The sequence below is a fragment of the Lactuca sativa genome, chromosome 5, assembly GCF_002870075.4.
Source record: "Lactuca sativa cultivar Salinas chromosome 5, Lsat_Salinas_v11, whole genome shotgun sequence".
Lineage (NCBI taxonomy): Eukaryota > Viridiplantae > Streptophyta > Magnoliopsida > Asterales > Asteraceae > Lactuca > Lactuca sativa.
In genome coordinates this window covers 286,970,933-286,982,309 of record NC_056627.2, presented here as the reverse complement: position 1 = coordinate 286,982,309, position 11,377 = coordinate 286,970,933, and the positions used below count along the sequence as shown (strand labels likewise).

General features: G+C 36.7%; 1 protein-coding gene across 1 annotated transcript; it reads right to left on the bottom strand.

The window, feature by feature from the left end:
• Nucleotides 1-9,310: 9,310 nt before the first annotated feature.
• LOC111910247 (protein CDI) lies at nt 9,311-10,606 on the bottom strand. Its single transcript, XM_023906051.3, has 2 exons — nt 10,443-10,606; nt 9,311-10,325 (listed from the first exon to the last, which is right to left on the bottom strand). The coding sequence occupies exon 2, from the start codon at nt 10,298-10,300 to the stop codon at nt 9,515-9,517; it is 786 nt and encodes a 261-aa protein (XP_023761819.1). The 5' UTR covers nt 10,301-10,325; nt 10,443-10,606; the 3' UTR covers nt 9,311-9,514.
• Nucleotides 10,607-11,377: the final 771 nt, after the last annotated feature.

Sequence of the window (11,377 nt, the reverse complement as noted above, 5' to 3'; positions counted from 1 at the left end):
AGGTAACAATACAAGAGAAGCTCCAAACCCATAACACGAAACCTAGTCTGTTCAAGATCAAGCCATTATTAGTGGGTTGCTATCCTCAATGATAGAGGATGTATTATTCCAAATGGCCTGCTGCATTGATACATCGAATCAACTATGGACATTCTTTTACACTATGTTCTCTACTCAACATAAAGGTAATTCTATCTAGATATGCACACAACTTTCAACTACAAAAGGGTGATATGAGTGCAACAAAATACTATCAAAAGATGACATGATTAGTTGATAATATGGCCAATATTGGACATCCCATGACCGATGTAGAGATTATTGGCTATATTCTCGCTGGTCTACGTCCTGATCATGGTAATATTTTCATATCTATTATGGTGGTCAGTAACCAACGAGACATAACTCTACCGGAGTTCTATTCGTACCTTATTGCACATGAAGCACAAGCCTCTGCTATAAAATTTTAGTATAGTTCTCGTACTCTATTAACAGTGTTGCAAAGAAGGAAACAACTAGTTCAAGTGAAACCCGTCGAAGTTTCAACAACAATGGATACAATTGGTCTAATAATCAACAACGAAGCAATTATGGTGGTCGTGGCAGCCGTGGCGGTGGTAGAAACTATGGTAGAGGATCACGTTGTTAAGTTTATGGTATTCCTAGCCACACAACTTTGAGTTGCAGGAATTGATTCAATCATGCATACCAGTTAGAAGAATATTGTGATGGTCACAACACAACTTCAGGGAATTACATCAATGATAAAAACTGGTATCTTGATACTAGAGCAACAGATCATCTCCCAAGTGACCTTGATCGTTTGACCATTCAAGACCGTTACCTTGGTAAAGACCAAGTTCAAGTGGCCAAGGGAGCAGGTTTGCATATTCTCATATCAATCATTCTATGATTCCCAACTTAAATAATTGCTCACTTGCTCTTAGAAATATTTTATGTGTCCCTAAAATCCATAACCACTTGCTTTCTGCATACAAACTTTCATCAGATAATAATGTATTCATTAAAATTCACCCCAATGCTTTCTTTGTTAAGGACAAGGTTATGGAGAAAATGCTTATATTGAGTAGAAGCAAAGGAAGTCTCTATCCAGTGTCGATTCCTCGTCCTTCTCGTTATGTTGCATCCAGTGTTCAAGTATTTATGTCTCACTGGCATCAAAGGCTTGGTCATCCTACTTCAACAGTTGTCAAGTCCATTTTAAAGTCAAATAATTTAGGTCATTTGTTTAATAATGTGTTGTCTATATATGATGCATGTCAACATGCCAAGAGTCATCGACAACCTTATAATAACTTTGTTCATGTCACTTCATCTCCACTCGAGCTTATTCACATGGATGTGAGGGCCTACTCAGTTGGATAGTGGAGGTTTTAAATATTATGTTAGTTTTGTGGATAATTATAGTCGATATACCTGGATTTATTTAATCAAGCATAAGTCTGATGTTGAGAAAATCTTTTATAATTTTCAAAACCAATTTGAACGTCTCCTTAATGCTTAAATCCATGTAATTTAATCTTATTAGGGTGGTGAATACCACAAAATCCATAAATATTTTCAACAAATAGGTATATCTCATTGTGTTTCATGTCCACATACATCACAACAAAATGGAATGGTTGAACAAAAGCATCGTCGTAATGTTGAAATAGGTTTGGCACTTCTAGCACACTCTCTGCTTCCTCTTTGATTTTAGGATGAGACTTTTTAACTTCATGTTATTTAATAAATCGTATTCCTAGTCGTGTCACGGATAATTCTACATTCCTTACTCGTCCTCTCAATTTTCAACTAGATTATTCCTTTCTTCGTAACTTTGGGTGTGCGTGTGGCCAAGTCTTCGTAATTATAACTCTCGTAAGCTTGAGTTTCCATCCAATATGTGTGTCTTTTTAGGGTACAAATCAATGCACAAGGGGTCCAGGTATTTAGATAAAAGTTTTGGTCTAATTTATATATATATCATACGATGTGATTTTTGACTAATCATGATTTCCTTTTGAAGTCTCAACGATTTCCAAATCTCTTTCATCTACATCTAAAAGTGGATCTTTTCCTCAAACTAAACTGGCAATTATATATGATCATATGCATAATTATGACTTATCCTACTTATGATGTAATGTTTCTAATGTAGCTGGAACACCACTTTCTCCTATTCCTGCTCAACTAATATGAAATCAAAGATTAAATGTAGTTGAACAACAGGTTCCTATATTGCCAACACCTACATCAACGTCTCAAGCTAACTTTGTTGTCCATGATGACAATTCAACTCCTGTTACTACTGATAATGGTGCCTCGACTAGCACTGGTGAACCGATAACTCCGCCTCCATCACCACAAGGGGCTATAACATGTGCCCAAATAAGACAGGTGTTTCCAAAAACATATACTAATGTAATAGTTCGATATGATCCCAAGAAGCGAGCATGTTTTTGCTAAGCCTAATTCTTGGGGTGCAAAACTCTCCATTTAGTGATGAATTGAAGGCTTCAACCCTTTTATGACATGTGTAGAATTCAAGGCTTGTGACTTATGGGTTGATGGTTACAGTGATTGACAAAGTTGTTGTTGATGGTTCGATGATGGATCTTTGACTTATTTGGATACGAAAATGGTTGTAGATTGAAGGTAAAAATATCATAGAGGTGGGTTGTAACACCCCACCCCCCCCCCCCCCCGGCATGTATCATAATATTGTCCGTTTTGGGTTCCCGGCATGAAAACTTCGCAGGGCGTCACCCATCTTTGAATTGCTCTTGCCTAGGCACGCTTAATTGCAGAGTTCTTATGGGATCTGTTGCCCTCACGACTTTAAAATGCATTGTGACAGGGAAGGTTTCACACCCCTTAAAAGGAATGTTTCGTTCTCCTTCCAAGCTGATGTGGGATCAGGTGCAGCTAACCTATCGCCTTCACCCCCCCCCCCTCCATTATAGGTTTCGACGTCCCCATCGAGCACATCGATCCATGACCCAGCTCTAATACCATTTGTAACACCCCCCATCTGGCACGTATCACAATATTGTCTACTTTGGGCTCCCGACACGAAAACTTCCCAGGGGCTCACCCATCCTTGAATTGATCTCGCCCGCACACGCTTAACTGCATAGTTCTTATGGGATCTACTACTCTCACGACTTTTAAACGCATTGTGACAGGTAAGGTTTACACACCCCTTATAAGGAAGTTTCGTTCTCCTTCCAAGCTGATGTGGGATCAGGTGTAGCTAACATGCCCCTCTTGTGAGTTGTAACATTCCAATCCAGGTATTCTTTCCAAGTCCTTGTAACAAAAATTATTTGATGGGTGATAAGTTCCTCTATACGCTAGGCGTGCACATATGTACGCTTAGCGTACATGGGCGGGTGTGATCGTGTACTTAAACCACGTACACGGGGCGTATGAGCTTGTACGCAGTACGTATGTGGCCAGAAGTAGAACCCTAATTTTAAGGCATGCGCCTTATTTAAGCTCACTTATGACTCTTGGACCCTCACCTTTATCAGCCTCCACTTCTTGTTATCATCCCTCAAACCCTAGTTTGATAATGAGTGTGATTTTTGAGCTTTAAAGTGACTTTGGTGGCCTTTTTAGTGTGTTTGCAAGAAGAAGAACTTGGTGTGCAAACCTTGGAAGTGGTTGAGCTTCAAGATACTGCATCTACTTCATCTTAGGAAGAATTTGAAGTGTGTGATTTCCCGGATCAATAGCCGAGCAGTTAGTATTTATCAGCAGACCGAGGTGAGTCTTCTCCCTATATCCCTGGGTCGAAGACACCAAAGTCATCCCACTATCCAGTTATATAGTATGCTAGTTGTTGTATGATATATTTTGTGTCTACATGATCGGGTTGAAATATACCCCAGCGCAAGTCCCAAAATGGCATGATGGGTTGAAATATTCCACAGGGCGGGGTTCATTATGATATGTTCGGGTTGAAATATACCCCAGGGCGGGGCCCAATATGATATGATCGGGTTGAAATATACCCCAGTGCGAGGCCCCAAGGCAGGGCCCATACTTGCTTTTTGGGTTGGAATATCCCCCAGGGTTTTGCCCAGTTGTATGTTTGGTATGTAGTATTTTTGGGAAAACTCACTAAGCTGTTGCTTACAATTTATATTGTGGTTTCAGGTACTTCTGATACTAAGGGGAAGGGCCCGACTTGATGGCACAACACTCACTCCCCACCATTTCCTGCATTTGTTGTTATTGTCACTCTGATGATTTTACATGATGATGATTATGTAATGGATTTTGGAATTAAACTTATGATTGTAAACCATAATTAAAAATCAAAAATCTTCTCCTGGTTTTTGGGTTGTTACATGGGTAAAATTGGTGTTTTAATTTGCAAATTATCGAAGTGTACAAGAATGACGAAGTGCTTCCTGTGAATTTGATTTCGATGGTCAAAAGCAAAATTTTGGTTCAGTTGGTGTCAAAATATGTTGAAAATTCACAATCCAGTAAGCACTTAATTGAAAGTCAAATAAATAGAGTCAACATTCAAGTTCTTATACATATGAAATTCGGTTGATTATTGAATGAAGTGTTTGATATTGGTTCGATATTCACTCGACATGAAATTGGTTACTAATGATTGAATTCAACTAATTGATGGACGAAATTGCTATGAGTGATTGTGGTATTAAAATGGAGTCGAAGGATGTTAATGGGTTGAATCTGATACTTTGATGGTGGTTCACAATAGCATCGAAATTTTGGGGCTATTAGATGGTTTTGAAGTTAATTTTGGTGTTGGAAGTCGAAATAGGTTGAACTCAAAGAATCGAAGGACAGAAGGAGTGACAAAGGTTCGAGGGCATTCGATAGTCTTCAATGATTATTCAATAATGACATTTCAATGGTCGACGATTTGATAAGAAAAGAACTCGACTTCGATAGTGGAGAATCAATTTCGAGTTGAACGGTGGAAGATTAAAAACTTCATTTTTGGTGCTGAATCGATTCAAGCCTATTGTCGCATTATTTTATAGGTAACATAAATTGGGGGAAGAAGATACTAAAATTTACACATTCGGTCCTCCGATTTTCAGCAACTTGACATTTTCACCCACAAACAAAAAACTTTGCAACTTTTGGAGAGATTTCTCGGGATTTTAAAGTTGATGTTTTTGCAAAGTGTTTTCTTGAAATATGAACATTTTTTTCTTGTTCAAGTCCAAGGCAATCCAAAAATTAAAATCTCAAATTTCGACTAAAAAATGTCAAATTTATTGATTTTTCGGAATTTAAAGCTTCAAGTTTATTCCACTTGTCGAGGAGGAGTATAGCATTGATAAATCCAATCCGAGCAAATTTTTATTCCCATTTGGATGTTTTATAATCATATTTCAATTATAAAAAAGGGGAGAATTCAATATGGGTATTCAGAAGAAGTTTTTGGATATTCATATTTTTAGTGAATGATCTTCTATATTAGATCTTAAAGACCAATGTGACTTTGAAGGGGAGTTGTTATTGATTATGAAGTGATTCAGATTTGAAATTCTAAAGTGGGTTTTTATGATGGGTTTTGATTTCTTGATTAGTTTTGGGATGTGTTTTATCCTCGAGGATGGGTAATTTTCCTTGGAGTTTTGGATGCTCAAGGTTGAAGTTACCACTTGTAGCTTTGGATTGTAATGTCTCACATCCTAGATTGTGAATTAGAAGACTATAGAAGATTTGAAGATTTGATGATCACTTCTATAGTCTTGTCATGATTGAGGTCTTAATTTGCTAGTTGCTCATTTGGAACTAGAAGTTGAGTCATCGATTCCAATTTTCGAGGGAGGGGGGGGGAATGTTGGGGTGCAAAGCTCTCTAATTAGTAATGACTTGAAGGCTTCACCCCTTTTATGACATGTGTTGAATTCAAGCCTTGCAACTTATGGGTTGAGCTTCCCTATATATACTAGTTTAGTATTCTTTGTAGGTTGAGATAGCTCCCATTTTATATAGATGAGTAGATTAGTTTAAGAGAGAGAGAGAGAGAGAGAGAGAGAGAGAGTATTGTAGGAGCAAACACATGCTACTAAAAAAATTATTCTAATCCATTTTATCTATACCATTATGCTTCAATGTTAATTCATTTCTTTCGATTATGAACTTCTATATTTTGCACTGTCAAATCAAGCTTCATGTCCTAACACTACCTCTCATCGGCAGGCTCTTTTGGACCCGGCATGGCAACTAGCCATGAAAGTTGAAATTGATGCACTTCACAAAACACACACCTGGGTCTTGGTTCTATGGCCTCCTGGTGTTAATCTTGTCAATTGTAAATGGGTTTTTAAGCTAAAACAACATTCAGATGGCTCTATTGAAAAACATAAAGCTCTTCTAGTTGCTCGTGGTTTCACTCAATATCATGGCATCGATTATCATGACACATTTCATCTAGTTGTAAAACTATCCACAGTGTGTCTCGTTCTTGCTCTTGTTATTTTCGGGTGATGACATTTGCGTCAAATCGATGCGAGCAATTCTTGTCTTCATGGTTTTTTGGATGAGGAGGTCTATATGCAACAACCCTTAGTTTTGAGAACCCTCAACGACCTCATCATGTGTGTAAATTACAGAAGGTAATTTATGGGTTGAAACAATCACCGTGTGCATGGTTCTCAGGACTAAGGGGCAAATTACATGAGCTTGGTTTTCAATCGTCCAAAGATGACACATCTTTGTTTTTCTTTCATCTTGTAGATATTACTATCTATATGCTCGTCTATGTACATGACATTGTAATTGCTGGTTCTTCTCAAAAGGTTGTTGATCAGTTGATTCATAACTTGTTTGTTTCTTTTCCAATAAAGGATCTTGGTAGGTTCAACTACTTCTTAGGAATTGAAGTTGCTTACAGTTCAGGGGGAATAACCTTGTTACAACACAAATATGCTTCTGATCTCCTTATTCACGTTCACGTGGAGAATTGTAAGAGTGTTTCAACTCCCATGTCAGTCACAGATAAACGTGCATGTGATTACGGAAAAGCTCTCAGTGATGATGATGTCTTCATATATAGAAGCATGGTTGGTGGTTTACAATATCTTACACTAACACATCCATATATCTCTTTTTCAGTTAACAAGGTTTGTCAATATCTTTCAATACCCACTGGTATTCATTGGGAAGCAGTCAAATGTATCTTGAGATATATAAAAGGTACGACAACAATATGGATCCACATTAAAAAAAATCCAATTCTAGACTTTTAAGTATATTCACAAATGCAGACTGGGCATGATGTTTGGATAATCACAAATCTACTGGTGGGTTCGCAATGTTTCTAGGACCACATCTGATTTCATGGAGTTTGAATAAGCAACATATTATGTCTCGATCAAGCACAAAGGATGAATATAAAGCTTTGGTTAATGATACAGCTGAAGCAATATGGGTACAATCTATTCTCAATGAGTTAGGAATGTTTTAGCCACGATCATTGGTGTTATGGTGTGATAACTTGGGAGCCACTTACTTGACAACTAATATGATATTTCATGCCCAGATTAAGCACATGGAAGTAGATTTTCATTTTTTTAGAGAAAGGGTAGCTATGGGTGCTCTTGATGTTTAATTATATCTTCTAATGATCATGTAGCAAACGGGTTCACTAAGCCAGCAACTCATAGCATGCTTGACCGTCTTAGATACAATCTAAACCTTGTTCCAATTAAGATTGAGGGGGAATGTAAACCGAAGGTTAGAAGATAATGTAGAATAGTTTGAATTATGAGTTTGTTATACATATAATAATAACTGAATGTAACCTTATCGTGTAATGATTTTATATATATATATATATATATATATATATATATATATATATATATATATATATATATATATATATATATATATATATGATACCTACGGGTTTTGTGTGGCAAATATTTTGTTTTACTTTCTTCTCTCTTTTCTGGGACGATTATCCTTGTCGCACTCTCATTTGATCTTCTTGGAATGATCCTTCTGATCATCTCTTGAAGCATTTGGGTAAAATACACAAAAGACACTTGCATGCACCTTTATATACTAGCTACGATGGTTACCACTCCCGTGGCTTCTTGAACGAAAATCAATAGGTTTGAACCTATTTGTTGATGGTGGTGCTTGAATTTGCACTTGTTCTTTCATCCACCTACAGACCTTTAGTCTAACTCTTAAGTCACAACCTTGCCTTTTATTGGAGACTACTGCTCCTTTCTAAATTGGGTCATATGTTCGTCCTAGTGTGGTCTTTACTTCAACTACAGCACAGAACGAATGGTCATACTCTAATGACCTTCCATTGCATAACGCAAAAGTTACCTAACGAACTAAACTCTCGTATCTACAAAAAGACATTAACACGGAAGACACCTTATATCTTGTGTTAACAACCTAATCATGCCTCCTTTGGTCAAGGAAGAACGACCTTCAACCATATCATAGTAGGTAGCATCACTAGCTGCTAGTTGCTCAACCCTAACGAAGGCTGCAATACTTATGTCGATCACTTCGATCATCTCTTTCTTCAATTTCCCAACTAAAGTCTGTCACTACAGAGGACATGGTTCTTTTAACCATTCAACTCACTTACGCAGATTTATTTTATCCGAACATGATCCTTCTTGATCACTTGGGTTTTGAACCAAAACTATTTTCGTAGTCATCACAGTAACACAGGTAATAACAGAAACGAACAAAACAAACTCAGTTATTAGTGCCTTATTAACCTTGTAACTCTTCTTAATCCAAATACAAATCTTGTGATTCTGGTAGTACAGGCCTATACTACCATTCACACCTATGCATTTGGTTTTTTAGCATAAATAACAAATTTTGTAGGTTTTAGAAGGCTAAATAGATGATTATAGAATAAACACTAAAACATTGATATGAGATCATTGGTAAAATCTTACTGCCCTGGTATCATATCTACATTTGGATCTAAATGTCCCAATATAGATCTCGCTTTCGAATATGTCCTTGTGTGATCGGGATCTATATTTTCCTATAAGATCTTTAGATCGTAAGATCAAAATCGAGAACTTGATCTTAACAAATGTTAATGGCAATTACATAATGTTCAATCTCAAAAAAATCATTCGCCACCACGACACATCAACAATCTCAATTAAACCCGTAAGAGCACTTGAATGATTTTGACCAATTTCATTGATAAATAGGAATTAGCTTTGGGCTTTCGATCTTTTGGTCGAGCCAACAAATCTAAAACCTAAGTCCGTTAAGGTCATGAGAGAAGCTTGAGACAAACCATAGGTAGGGATGCTTATAAAAAGAAGTTTACTATTATTACAACACAAAGCAGATACACTATATAGAAATTACACCCAAACAAATAGCTTAATAAACCCAAATTCCTACCTAAAAATCAATCATTTTAAGGGGCATTAATGAAGAACAATCAAGCAATCTTAGAAACATATTCTCAAACAGTTGTTGTGCAACATGTAAACAATTCACACATTTCTTAACCAAGTTTCTTCTCTTTCTCTTTCACCTTCTTGTACTCTTCCAATTCCTTTAACCATAAATCCCCAAATTCGCAATCTTTCCATGCCTCAAACCATGGCCCTCCAGAAGTATAATGGATTGCTTTTGGGTATGTACTCGGATCACCATCAACAACCTGGTTATGACCCACAAGAAAGTTCCAAACAAAGGGAACTGACCCAATTTCACCATCTTCTAGCCATTGAAACCTATGAAGAAACGCACCTGATTCTTGATTCACAATCGCCGGCGTCAGAATCTTGTTTTTGGGATGGACGCAGTTATACAACACCATCGATGACCAGTTCTTCCGTGGGTACGCCGTCTGAACAGCCCCATCCATCTTCGTCGTCTCTTTCGGAGTGTAATCGTGTTGCACACACATCATTGCGTACTTCTCATCAATCAGATCATGCAATTCTTTCACGTCTCCGAGATACAAAAAATCGCAGTCCACGAACACCGCCCACCCTTCGTAGTTCGCCAAGAATGGCGTCAAAAAGCGCGTGAATGAGAATTCAGTGCTTTCGAGTTTATTACGTTCGCGCCAAAAATATTTCTTCTCTCGTAATTCAGATTGCTTGATGGGGATAACTTCGACGGGGATCGAAGATCGTTTCAGGATCGAATACCGACACACCTCGTAAGCCAGATCTTCCCGTGTGTCGTAACCTACGAAGATCCTAAACGGTTTCTTCTCTTCGCCATTGTTGAACACAGAAGCACCGTTATCGTTGTTGGTGATGGCAGATTCCACCGACATAGCAATCGAAAACCAAAATTCACAGCTGTAAACATGGGAAATTATGGAAAATGAATCTCAATGCAAAAACAGAAATTGGGGATGGAAGATAAGCAAAATGAGTATGAATTATGAAAGAATCCGAGGAAAATGGAAAATGTACCTGAGGGGAGATCGTAGATCTAGATTGCTGGATTGGAAGGATACGATTCTTTGGGGATTGAGCGATCCAGAATTAGAAACGCGTGGCAATCTTGTTTTCGTTTCTTGATCGTCGATCGATCGTTAAATCTTTTGTTTATATAGTTGTCATTTTTCTTTACTTTATGAAATATCCAAGTTATTGGTGGGGTTTGATGTGCCATTAAAATCAGAAATCAATTTTTCTGTACAACAGAGGTGTCACAGTCTCACAGAGGTGTCAAACCAGTCCAAATAGGTAGTGTTAAGTACGGACTTTTTTCTTGGACGTGCCGACTTGAAATAAATTTATTTTGACCTTTTTTTTAGCTTCGCTTTTATATACTAAAATATAAGTAAATAATCTTTACAAAAATGTTAATATTTTAGATTTATAAAATACTTTCAAATTAATATTCTTTTATAAAAGACTTTTAAAAACCCATAAAATATTGTATTCTGATATTTTTTTTTTCGGTTCAACTGTTAACAAATTAATTTTAGACTATTTCGTAAACTGACAGAAAATATTATGACTTTTCTTTAAAAACATTTATTATTATTATTATTATTGTTATTATTATTATTATTATTATAAAAAGGCAAATAAATATATATTATTTTTTAGATTTGTTCTTATTAATATTATTAAATAAATACATATATAAATATATTTTAAATACTAATTTATATATATAAAAATGTATTTATACATAAAAAATATGTAACACCTTGATCCAGATATTTTCCATTTATACCCTTAGTATGGAATTTATTTGCAAAACTGATCCATTGGCTCTTTATGTGAAAAACACATATGTGTCTACTACGTTGGGCGTAAGTGGCTGATGGTCAACCCCCAATTTTTAGGGTTTGGACCCTATTTAAGCATCATTATCTCTTCAATACATCTTCCTT

Bases quoted from the DNA above. Each gene is read 5' to 3' on its own strand.
- LOC111910247 (XM_023906051.3), bottom strand. From the start codon at position 10,300: ATGTCGGTGGAATCTGCCATCACCAACAACGATAACGGTGCTTCTGTG.